We start from the raw sequence: 13,641 nt of genomic DNA, 5'->3' as shown, positions 1-13,641 counted from the left end.
TATTACCAAGGCTGAGCTGCCAAACGTGTGCGACGGGATTCCATAATTGAAGGGGGGAGGAGCTATGCTCTGGCGCTACTAATCTGCTTTAGTATGTAAAGCAATTAAGTCTTTTCTCTCTAGCCATGTACACTATAAACAGTTCTTTCTCTTTGTCGACCAAAATAACAAGTAACTCCAAATATAAGTATTTGTGTAGAAATCAGTCACATTTGAAAGAAATCTGTTAAGCTCTAACCATAATAAAGAACATTGAATACTTAAACATCAGTGGTTTCCTTCTGAACAATGAGTTGATTCATAGCTCTCAAATTACTAACATTGTTACATGATGCTGACCTAATCCCATCCAATTAGCCAATATATATATATATACATCTTCTAAAGCTACTCACAAGTTATGAGTGCTGATAGTCCTCGTGTAGCTTTGCGCGAAATTCAGACAAATTCAAAACAAACTCATAAGTTATAACAGATGTATCAGACGCTTTAGATGTTTTCAAAATATTTTTGTTAATGCAATAATTTCTCGAGTAACCATAGTTATGATATTACTCTAAGAGTGAAATATGGTATTAAAAAAAGTAATTAGTTTTCCTTAAGTGACCACACGTTCAGTTTGCCTACCCTGTTATTGTCATAAACAACATAAAGATATCCGTCAGAAAAAAATGCATTAATCGTTTTTTAACAAATAATTTTAAATAAACCTTTTATTTTGTCCTAAAATTCTATAACTTTATTTGACAGATCGAAAAGTTAAAACATTTATCAGGTAGGCCGGTAATCAAACAACACCATTCTCGGTAGAGGAGACTACAAATTACTAGTGTCGTGATTCTCAGAACTAAAAGTTCCAAATTATTTTTCAATATCACACTAAAAAGTCATCATTTTCATAACAAGCGGTAATAAGAATACCACATTTCTCGTGTTAGATGGCACCAAACAATAAAGAGAGACACTTCTTTTGCAGAAATTTTTTTTAACTTACAGTTGAACATTCGTGACGAGATTCGGTGAGTTTAGTTTTCCTTATGTCTATAGTTACAACTGAGATTTAATTGTTACTTTAAGTTTGTTGTCAAAATACAACTTCTAAAATTGCACAATCGTTGAGTTGTTGAAGAAATGTGCATTCATCGTGTTTTTGTAGACCTAAGTAGCTCCAGGCAAAATTGTTTCTGACTACAAAGTACATGTGTATAAATACATGAAATTTGAAAAGTGTGGTCTAGGAGAGAGAGTGACATAGGAGCTGAAATATACTGACGTTCTGTTCAACAAAATGGATAATATTAGAAGTTCCTGGATGTTGGAATAAAATATGATTACCTTTGAAAGTTTTATACTTGCAAATACGTAACAATAAACAAACGAATTAGCTTAATCGAAACTAAGGACACTTAAAAATTGAAGCCTAGAATTCCTAATATCTAACTTATCCTTCCATTTCTATTCATCACTTTTATCCAATACTAAACAACCAGAATCCTCGTCACACCAAACATGCTCATCCTTTCAGCTTTGGGGGCGTTAAATGTGACGGTCAGTCCCACTGTTCGTTGGTAAGAGAGTAGCCCAAGAGTTGGCGGTGAGTGGTGATGACTAGCTGTCTTCCCTCTTGTCTTACACTGCTAAATTAGGGACTGCCAGCACAGATAGTCCTCGAGCAGCTCTGCGAGAAATTCAAACAAAACCAAACCAAACAGCCAGAAAGTTTGTATTTTTATTCAAGTATGAAACATTTATGTCATTAGGTAATCAGATTAGTAGTATCTTAGTTTGTAAAGGTCAAGTGCTGCCAATAGAAGTGAAATTACGGTTACTGAGATGTTGCGTTTTATGTCATTAACAAAAATAAAAAGGAATTATGTAAGTCTAAAAACCACTAATGTACTTTTTTTTTCTTTTAAAGCAGCCCCAAGACATATTGTATTTAAGGTCCACATACAGGGAGCTGAATAGAACCATAAATACTGCCTCAGAGATTAACCAGTTAAGATGAGTGAAATACAAAGAAGAGTTAATAAACTATTAAGGGCCATGTAGATACAGACTGTGAAACAGGATAAAGCTGCAAGTGGTGACCTCTATCAGCATCTAAATTGTCCGTCAAGCGAGTGTGCTAATCAATAAGGATGTGCAACTCTGCCATCTGGCACCGCGCATGCACGTGGACACACTCTGTACGAGTGCCGGTTCTCGCATCCTGCCCATCATGGCGTTCAACGGACAGGAAATAGGTAGATCTGGCCGCTGGATCAGGGGGACACAAAATTAAAGTAAAGTGAGTTTTCCCGCCCTGCTGATGAATAACCTCCTGCTAACTGGTCGTATCCGTCGTCTGACACGGTGGCCAAGGAGAACACTGCTCCTGCTCGGTTCTTCAACTGAATTATAACTCGCAACTGTTTAAACTCAGGAGGGAGTGTGAATATATTTGTTTATTAGACCCTGCGGACAGTAATTAGTTACGTGAAATGTGCAAGAAACGCTCGTACATTTATTTTGGTCAGTAATTACAGAATGGTTACTGTGGGTATTGATTATCTTTTAATTAATAAACTGTATAAAACTATAACAAGTAACATATTTCAATGGGTATAAGTTGGCAGAAAAAATGAAGGTAAACAGCGAATACTTATTGGTTATTGTCCAGTCTAGAGGTTTTAAATACTACTTGGCTCAGCGGTAGGCCTAAACGCTTACGATGCTAACAATCAGGTCTCGATACCCATAGTGGGCAGAATTTAGATAGCCATTTGTATAGTTTTGTGCTTAACAACAATCAAAACAAACCAAAGAGTACGTGTTTTTATAGTATTATGCATGGTGTGCTTTCTCGGGATTAATTGTACCTACTGTGTAATATGTAATCTGGAAACTGTATGAATTATCAGTTACGAAATATGAACGCGGAGCACAAACATGTTTGGGTCAGTTAACTGTCGTTGTAACTATTGTATATTGTACAATCTGTGTTAATACAAACAGTAACCATGCTTATTCAATTAACTGCAGTTATAGCTGTTGCATAATATGTAATCTGCTAACTGTGTAAATTTATCTCTGTCCCATGTGGTTGTCATCTTTTTTTGGTCCTTTTTGTGTGTAATACCTATATCAAACACGAAGGAAATAGTTTCAGATATAAACAATGTATATATATATATATTACATGTTACCAAATACGGACTGCCGGAGTGTACCCATTTTAAAAATTAGTCCACATATTGACTTTCTTTGTCAAAATACTAAGCATATCAAATTTTCTGAATCGAACCACATGTTTTAAAACACAAACATATATATTACCATTTCTACTAGGTCTCACAGATGACACGTAAGAAAAAACAACAAAAACCCAAAGCTAACCCTGACCATTTTAATTAGTCGGACAGCGATGTGCTTAGGCTGTAAACATTTATTCATTTGTTATGAGCAACAAGCCTCATTACGTTTCTGCAGACAACACGTATGACGCCGTGCCATGTGTAGCGAGAGGGCTTATATTTTAACAAGTAATGGTGTTTCTACACCCGATGTATTACATCATGAGTAACATTGACCTACAATCATCCAAATGGGTTAACAAACATGGGTGTAATTTTGTCTGGGTTGTAGATGATTATTTGAATTAACCCTCTCACCCGGATTACTTTTGTTTTTTCTTTACTCAACAAGGTCAAGCAATAAAACTTCTACAACAAAAAAGTTAAAAACTTGAAAGTTTTAAATTTTTAAGTACAAAATATTAGACAAACTTAAATACTTTGAATCTATAATTTTTCTTATCAAAGTACCAAGTCTCAAAATCAAGGCCTGGTGGTTAAAGCACTCGACTCGTAATTTGAGGGTCGCGATTTCGAATCCTCATCACACCAAACATGCTCGCCCTTTCAGCCGTGGGTGCGTTATAATGTTACAGTCAATCCCACTATTTGTTGGTAAAAGAGTAGCCCAAGAATTGGCGGTGGGTGGCTGCCTTCCCTATAGCGTTACACTGCTACATTATGGAAGGCTAACACAAATACCCTTTGTGCAACTTTGCGTAAAATAAACAAATAAAAAATTAAGGTGAACAATGCTACAATTATATACAATATTATATAGGTTTATTATTAATGTTATAATATATCAAAAATTTAGACTAAAAATCAGACTTGTAAAGTTGGTAGAATGGTAGGAAAAACATGTAACAATGTAGTCGAACTTTCGACTACATTTCAGTTTCTCATAAAGAAATATCCATCTTCAAACGTCTAAATTACTAACATGCTTAACAAATACATAAAATTTGGCCTTCAGCGCTGACAACGCATACCTAGATGTGTGGTGAAAAATGTCTTCAACCGATAATAAGGGAATTACAAAGTTTAAGTCATTAATTATCATGTTAAAAACTCGAAAGTACATTTTTAAATGTTAAATCATGGTCATGATATAAACCTACAATCATTTCGTAATCAGGTATAAAAAAACAGTTGAAGATGCAAGTGGTTTATAAAATGGTGAAACGATGTACAATTTGAAGGTTTTTCAAGGTCTGAATTTCTTAATAGTAAGATCTGAAATCTGATTCAAAGAAATTCTCTAAAAGCGTTGAGAAACAGATCGTGTGACCAAATTCTTGACAGTGGGAAACTATTTTAAAATTTACTTTACTTACCCTAACAGGAAAGATCAGGAATCATAAGAGATTGACATAATCGATGTAAAAAAATACTGTCTATGTTTGTGCAAGTACAAAAATAGGATATTGTCCTATGAGGGCAAAATTTGCGACTTTTGATGGTAATGCATGGTTTTCTGAAACGATCTATAGCATCCAATCAAAATTGTTGAGTGATGCTTGCAAGTAGGTAGGACTGGTAATTGGCCCCCTTGCAAATCACCACAAAAGTTTCGTCACATTTATCAGCCATTAGCAAACCAATGCTGGAAATTTTACAAACTTTCTCTTTTGTATGCCCTAGTTCACTTTACTTTGTATATTACACTTCGAGTAACGAGTGACTTTTGTTGTAAATGCATTTGGGGAAATTTTGTGCTCTGTTTAAAATACGTCAACAGCAACGTCGCATGTGCCCTGTAAGTTATTTCCGTATCAGCAAACAAATATGAGAGATTTTGAAAATACAAAAGTAGCACTAGGAGTTTGTAAAAGTTACAAACACATTCTGTGTAAGTCAACAGAAAAGAGATACTACAGTTAATTGTTTCATTTTGTGAAATTTCTATTATACTTAGTATCTGAAAAGTTCATCTTACGTCACTAATGAAGTATTCTTTGTCATACGTTTCGTGAATTTGCTTTTAAACTTTAGACCTAAGAAGCGAAAATGGCTAATTCACGATGTATAAGAAAAATAAAGTTAAAACCAGCCTTGAATGCTTTAAATTAAGATAGCCTATTCCACTTCCTGAAATAATATCCTCTTATTAGAATAACGAAATTCATTCTACACTCTTAAAAGTGTAATATTATTATTAATTTACAATATTCGTTAGAAAAGTAATTTTCTACTGTGGTTACATATATTTACACTCTTTCTACGACCTTACTTCCAAGAATGTTAAATTTAAGAAGTGTTTTTGACATCTGCGCTATAATGTGTATATTTTCTGCTTTGCAAAGCTGTTATGTTATATATATTTTTCCTGACGTTATGGAATTGGGTTTCTAATTGCATCAGCACTTTTAAAGTTGAGTAAGCACTAAGGCTAAAAATCTTAAATGTCTAAACTTCACAAAAGATAAATATGATATATATATATATAGTGCAAAAAAGATAATTTCGAAAACTAAAAAAGTAAAGAAATATGTGTGGTTTGGACACTACAAAGAAACCTTAAAGAAAACATATGAATTAAGTTAAATATAATAAAATAACGAGAATTTCAAAATATTGTAGGTAAAGAAAATTGAAAATATTATGAAAATAAATGAATATATTTCGAGAGTTAAGAGATAACTGATATAACAAAGACACATATTGTGATATGAAGAAACAAATTTGAAGAAACAGGCTGAACTATCTGTTTAAACGCTACAAAATCTGAAACTGTATAAAAATATTTTAGGAATATGCACATGAAAATAGTAATAGAGAAATTTAAAACAAAAAAGACAACAAAACTATTTGTTTGTTTTTCTTATAGCAAAGCCACATCGGTCTATCTGCTCAGCCCACCGAGGGAAATCGAACCCCTGATTTTAGCGTTGCAACAAAACTAACTCTAGTAAAATTTTCCAAATACCAGGATATTTTTTAAGTTATAATACACGGAATTTTATAGAACTAACAAAGAAAAAGAAAATTAGAAAGATGCCTTTAAAATCATGCTAATGAAGAATTCTGATAAGTTGAAAAGGAAGTTTTGAAATCAACAAATTAAAGTTAACATTGAAATACAAAATAAGCATAGACCTTAGAAACACTTATTAGAAAAGTAAAAAATAAAAACTTGTAAAATTGTTTTGTAATTATATGAGAAAAAATAATTTAGGGCTATAGTGTAACCCTGGAGGCGAAAAAACAACTAACCACTTGTTACTTGAATATGAAATGTTAGATAGACTTGAAGATATTTTACTACACAAATTAGAAAATAAACCATAAAAACTGAAATACATTTTGATAATTTTAGCATGAAAAAAACATCGAGAACAAAAGAGCAACTAAGAAGAAATGTTAAGATAAACATTGTTGACAGCTTTTAAAAGAGAAGAAACTGTTCATAATGTAAAATTAATTTTGTAAGCGTTCCTTATAATAACAAATCATTATGTTTACAAATAAACTGTTAGAACAGAAAAATATTCTACTTTGTGTTCATTCATTTAACTCATCTTGGCACATTGAACAGAGTGTACAAAATAATAAATATTTTAACACCATTTTACAACGTACAGTAGTCAAAATGATAAATTTACTTTGCATGTAAGTCTTACACATGATTTGTAAATTTTGATTGGTTGTTGTTGTTTTTTTAAAGTTAACTTTACCCAAAATATACGTTTTTTAAATTACACTTTCAGCGGCGGATCCAGAGATGGGGGATTTAGGAAGTTGTGTCCACCCATCACCCTCCTCTCCAGTGGACTATTAAACAAAAATATCCTTAACTTAGACATGGTGAAAGAACACATACCCCTCTCATGAGAACCATATTTGTGTTTCTGGGTTCTTCGTTATACATTCGCTTACACTTACTTTTACATTCATGTTTTTTATTACACGTGATTACGTTCTACGTAAATATAAGACAGTGGAAATTACTTGTTTCAAATAACGTCTGTTATTCGTACCCCGACTTTCAGCCTCATATGTAAATATTCCGATTACCACAGTACTTTTATGTACCGAAACTATAAACGAGAAAAGTATGACTAATAAACTTTCTTAACATGCTGCAATAAATACTTCGTATTTGGTTATACATTTGAAATTGCAAGCTTAAAGTAACATTCGATGTTTAATAACCCCTTTCGCGCATGCTTAAAATAATACTGGGCATGTAGTGATCTCTCTTTACATGCCTGTATGGAGGCACAATGACCCTTCTACATGTGCGTAAAATAATATTGGACATGTAAAGATTCCTTAGCGCATGTTTGAACGTATGTTGTCCCCCGAGTATGTGCTTGAAGTAATAATGGATACGCAGTGCTCCTTCTACACGTAATTGAAATAATATTGAACGAGTGATGACGCCTTAGCAGATGTGTGAATTAATACTGGACGTATAGTGACCCCTAGTTACGTACTTACAGTACTACTGGACGTATAGTGATCCCTTAGCGTACTCAGCAATGAAATATTTTTGTATGAGGATATTTCTTAAAGTCACATATAGATTTACATGTAAGTGTACTGTTAGTTTGTAATTAGAGTTTGGCAAAAGGAAATAAATTTTACCATAAACATAAAGCGAAAGAGGGAAACCGATGTACCAAATTAAAATAGATAAAATCGTTCTCCTAGTTGGTGAGAACAAATTTAGTTTCAAAGGTAAAATGCACCTCTCCTTTTGTATAGTTACGGACCTGACGTATTGTACTTTCGTAATCTATGGTCACGTGATGAAAGAATATTTACACTATTTCACAACTTCTTTATTGGTACTGTCATTAACAATATTGCTTAGAATGTTTGATATAAGAAGTTAACTTTGCTCTCCTTCCCCATTGTCTCAGCGGTAAGTCTGAAGGCTTATAACATTAAAAAATCGCGTTTAGATACCCGCAGTAAGCACGGGAGTGATAAACCATTGTGTAACTTTGCACTTAATCACAAAAAACTAACTAACCTAAACTCCTAAGTTGGCTGAACCTCGTACCATATTATTGGGTTTACGGCCGAAATTATCATAAATTGTGAGAGCGCACAACTGATAAAACAATGTGTCTTAGTCTTTATAAGCAATAAAGTAATATATATATATACTTATCTAATTAACTATAACCATTACTAAGTTTATTTTTAGCTATGTTCTAAGTACGTTACTTGCTCTGATCGGAAGTTAGGTTTTGTTTGTTTGTTGAATTTCGCGCAAATCTACTCATAAATCATTTGCGTTAGCCATCCGTAATTTAGAATTAATAGACTAAAGACAAGGCGGCTAGTCTACATTACCCACCGCCAACTCTTGAACTACATTTTATGAACAAATAATGGGTTGATACTTTCATTATAGCGCCCCAGCGGCTGAAATGGCAAGCATGTTTGGTGGTAAGGTTCTAACCCGCGATCCCCAAATTGTGAGTCAAGTCCTACAACGACCAGGTTCATAGAGGTACCAATTAAGATAATAGTTTATATATATATTTATATCAAGGCAAAGACAAATATATTACGAACTCAGAGTCAGAACTTAAACAGCACATGCAAGTAAGAGAGGCCAAGTTTTTGAGAAAAAAAAGTGGAAATATCCATTCTTTGCTACAATGTTACATGTTAAATCTATAGTTAAGAAGTCGTATCAATTCAGTATATGACCTGAATGTCTATACAAAAACTACAGAAACGTTGATCTCATAATAGAATGAGTCTTTTTGAAAACATATGTAGTATGATGATTTTTAAAATAAAAACTGAATAAAGTACATGAATATTGGAAACAAAATACCCTGTCGATAAACGGAATATTAGATCAAAAATCACCAGGAACCAAAAACCGTCAATTATGAAACAAACCATCACAATGTAAAAAAAAAAAGTCAAGATAGAAGCTACTTACCAGTGAGGAAACAGTGTATCAGTATGAAGTAAAACATCACTATGATTAGAACTAATCTTATTACAATTGCAACAAGTCATGAAAACAAAACTTCACAATGCAAGCAATCAAAGTAGAAACAATCTTCCAATAAGGACATAATGCAGCAGGATGATGGAAGACCTCATCAGAATTGAAATAACCGTATTACCATTAAAACAAACAATAAAAACAATCTATTAATGTTGAACTAGAGTGCAGTGAAATAAAAATAAATTTTAAATAAATCAAAACAAATTATATTGACATCGAAACAAGTTAAATTAACCTATTTATATTTATAAAGAAAAGTCATCAGGATATAATCATGAGCATAGAAACAAGCCATTAGAACTAAAGCAAACCATCACCGTGGACACAACAGTGAGGAAGCAGTTTGTCACGATCTATTGGAAACATTAGGATCAAAACCTCCTATCCAGTTAAGACAAATTATCACGGTGAGACAAAGATGATCAGAGTATATATATATATATATATATATACGTACATTTTGGGTATATATCACTGGGATTACAGCAAACAACTAAACAACCCATCTGGCGAAGGAAAAAATAACAAGTATTGAAACAATATTTTAAAAAATAACAAAAATTACGATTTAGACATTAAAACCTATCGAGCTGCCCCCCAGTGGCACAACGGCATATCCACGGACTTGCACCGCTGAAAACCCGGTTTCAATACCTTTGGTGGGCAGAGCATAGACAATGTAGCTTTGCTTAATTACAAACAGTCAACTATCGAGCTAATTAAGCTTGAAAACACTTTGAGACGGAACCAAACAACCGGATAGAAACGAATAATGTGGATTAGGACAAAACTTTAGAATGAAAACAAACCATCAGGATAGAAAGAAACTAGGATTAAACAATCGATAAGGATTGAAACTGACAATAAGGTTCAAGTGGTCATAATAATAATGTTTGTTTGTTTTAAAGCGAGGCGACATTAGGATACCTGTAACGTCCATCGAACCCCAGATTTTAGTGATGTAACTTTTCAGACTTATCACTGTCCCACCGGGAAATTACCATCAATAACCAGGACAACGTTTGAAATTCAATCCCCTGATGTTACGATTGTTTCCTGTTAGTTTTTGTGTATTGCATAAAAACAATTACGAAGATTTACATTTTGTGTGAAGATGGTTTATTTTTATTTAATTCCGTCCACAGCTACAAAGGCGCTACCCGTCCCTAATTTAGCAGTGTGAGACTAGAGGAAAGGCAGCTACTCTTTTACCAACGAATAGTAGGATTGAGCGTAACATTATAACGTCCCAGCGACTGAAAAGGCAAGCATGTTTGGTGTGAAGGCGATTCGAACCCGCGATCCTCGGATTACGAGTCGAGTGTCTTAACCACCTGGACATACCAGGCCGTGTGAAGAAAAAAAATACTCATAATGAATAGACTATTGTCTTCTGATACATTGCAATAATAACAAGTCTGAAAGACGTGAAAAATATGATAATTTGATCATTAGAAATATATATATTCTGCTACATCACATACCAATTGAATATTTGTCGTATTTTGTAATATTTGTTTACAATTAAATTAAAAGTTTGTTCACATTCCTTCACTGTGTTATCTATGTGACTATAAATTTCAATAATTCCGACCAAAAATAATGTATTGTTCTGACTGTTGAAATGACCACCAACTGTTCACATGTTCAGCAAAATGTCGCCTGGTGAAGTTATAATTTTGCATTCTGTAACAAAAGCTTTAGCCCCCAAGTGGCACAGTGGTAAGTATGTGGGCTTATAACGATAAAAATCGGGTTTCAATACCCATTGCTGGCCCAGTATAAGTAGCCCAAAGTGCAGCTATGTGCTTAACTATAAACAAAACCGTTGTATTCTTTATTAATATAAGTTTCATGAATACAATAGATCCGCAGGTGCAAGTTTACTTTAGAAAAATATTATTACCAACAGACATGTATTATACTAGAAGTTTAATTTTTTGTCGTCAGTGGTTTTGTAATTACTAGACACACTAGTTTTCTGATATACGACGGAACTAAACATGAAAACGACAATTACATATTCTTTAAACAGTATATTGATTATTGTAGCTACAAAACAATATGCAAATCAGTTTTAAAACTGATAGTGAGAAAATGTTTTCTAACGTCTTTGTATTTTTCAGTCTTCACACTAGTATCATAATAGACCATCTTTTCTATATTTAAGTTTGTATAGTAACGTTGACACCACAGCTCAGCCTCAAAGATGCTAGACCTAACACTTACGTCACAACTGCGTAATCGGTAGACCATATTAATTTATTTTTAATAGTAGTTTTCGTAATTTTTTGAGACATACGCGGCCTTATTCGTTCCTGACGAACTTCAGCACATAATTTGAACGAATGTAGTTTCACTCACTTAGCCTTGTATGATGTTATTTTCTGGATAATAAAATTACTTGATTAGCGTTTCAATGGCATTTGTTTCTCTCTAATTATCGCATTATGTTGGAAAGAAACATATTAAATTAAAAGGAAAGTATAATTCTCAATACAGTTATTATTAGTTTTTTCAAATGATCAAGACGTGTGTGTTTAAGTCTATACTTAATAAATGATCTATAAGAGCAACATCCTCCTTCCACTCTAAACCAAAACGAATACAGTTTACAATTGAGCAGTTATTGTAAATATGATGGACGATTTTATTGCTGTTTTGACAGCTTTTAAAAAATGATTACCTGACATTACATTCAAATAATTGATTTGCACTATTTGCCTCTATTTATCGCTCACTGTCGTTTCAGACTATTAATCATTATGTGTCGATAGAGACTGCAAACTTTTTGATGCAACACAAATTCTGACCACTGTTATTAAGACTACGACCCTCATAACCTCACCTGATGATGAATGGTTCTTACCTTCAACCATTATATTCTGTATTTTACCACTAGTCATTATTCGATATATGTTGAAATATTCAGCCGTCACTGATGAGGCATGTGTTAAAAGATAAATGATTCAGAAGTGAGCACACTGTCGACACTTTATCGGAACGTTTCGTACGAAGTCGAACTACTCTGGTCAGAACGCAAGTGTCCTTGTAAAAATGGACTATAACACATAACAAAAACTATTTTACTTACCAGTCTTTCTCTGCAGCCCTTGGAACATTTTTCCACAACGTTTACACCATAAATTACTGTTAGTAAACACACAAAAATCACACAAACAGAGAATCCTTGTGGAGCGCGAATCATCGTGTATATCCTTCTTGCGCCATGATACGGTTCGTCTGGAATGCGTATACAAGCACGCATGGTACGGCAATATTGTGACGTCAGATTAACAACTTTTCTCATTGGTTAACTGGCTTCATGAGGATACGGATAGCATGGGAGAAGTTATATATATATATGTATTTATTTATTTATAAACAACTTAAGAAAGGTTTCCCAATTAAAAACATAAGTTTTAAATTCTTGATGACGAGAAACCCACTTGAAATAAAAATGTATCTCAGAGCGGCTGGTATGGGTGTTGACACTTTTATTGAGAAGCAGAGAATAACGTTTCCTAGGTCACTTGTTAACCTGAAGATGACCTAGGAAGGTCGAAACGTTGTTCTCTGCTTATCAGTAAAAGTGTTAATACCCATACCAGCCGTTCTGAGATACAAGTTTTTCAATCCCTAGTTTATAATTGCGCAATACAATTATTTCAAAACATGATGTTTTTTCCTACATTCTGAAAACTTATGACGTGTAGATATATATGTTAGCTACAGCGCTTTTATTTCATTCAATAACTAATATTTAATTAGCAGCACAAAATATCGCTAAAAATACTAGATAAACATTTACTGTTATTATGAAAAAATAAATCTGCATATTTTACAAACGGTTATCTCCCTACCTTTTAGTATTTATCAGACTAATGAAAAGTAGGATTTAAAAGTGTGCGACTGTACCATTCAGACATATTTATGTAGTACAGTGTATAACATTATCTTGTGTTCAATGGCCAAGGTAAGTTTGAAACCATAAAAAAGTATGACCATGACACAGGATGTAAAAATACAGATGCCAAGTGCGATTTGATTATCCTCCTCTTTCTCTCCCCTCAAAAAAAAAAAAAAAAAAAGATTCACTAGCTTTCGGAACATTAGCGGCCCGGCATGGCCAGGTGGTTAAGGTACTCGATTCATAACCGGAGGGTCGCAGGTTCGAATCCCCGTCACACCAAACATGCTCGCCCTCATATCCGTAGGGGCTTTATAATGTGACAATCAATCCCATTATTTTTTGGTAAAAGAGTAGTCCAAGAGTTGGCGATGGATGGTGATGACTAGTTGCATTCCCACTGCTAATTTAGG

At 33.6% G+C, this 13,641-nt stretch overlaps 1 protein-coding gene across 3 annotated transcripts in view; it reads right to left on the bottom strand.

The window, feature by feature from the left end:
• The window catches only part of LOC143222320 (proto-oncogene tyrosine-protein kinase ROS-like), a 79,129-nt gene extending 66,523 nt beyond the window's left edge, over nucleotides 1–12,606 (bottom strand). For 2 of the 3 annotated variants that reach the window (XM_076448686.1, XM_076448687.1), the window contains exon 1: nucleotides 12,413–12,601. In XM_076448686.1, coding sequence (XP_076304801.1) covers nucleotides 12,413–12,586 — 174 coding nt within the window. In that variant the 5' untranslated portion in view covers nucleotides 12,587–12,601. Of the gene's footprint in view, nucleotides 1–12,412 lie in introns of all 3 variants that reach the window. The other variant, XM_076448688.1, reaches the window with a different exon arrangement.
• Between the last annotated feature and the right edge of the window lie 1,035 nt (nucleotides 12,607–13,641).

The sequence above is a fragment of the Tachypleus tridentatus genome, chromosome 8, assembly GCF_004210375.1.
Source record: "Tachypleus tridentatus isolate NWPU-2018 chromosome 8, ASM421037v1, whole genome shotgun sequence".
Taxonomy (NCBI): domain Eukaryota; kingdom Metazoa; phylum Arthropoda; class Merostomata; order Xiphosura; family Limulidae; genus Tachypleus; species Tachypleus tridentatus.
The sequence above is the reverse complement of the archived record's forward strand: the minus strand, read 5'-3'. Positions and strand labels throughout refer to the sequence as shown.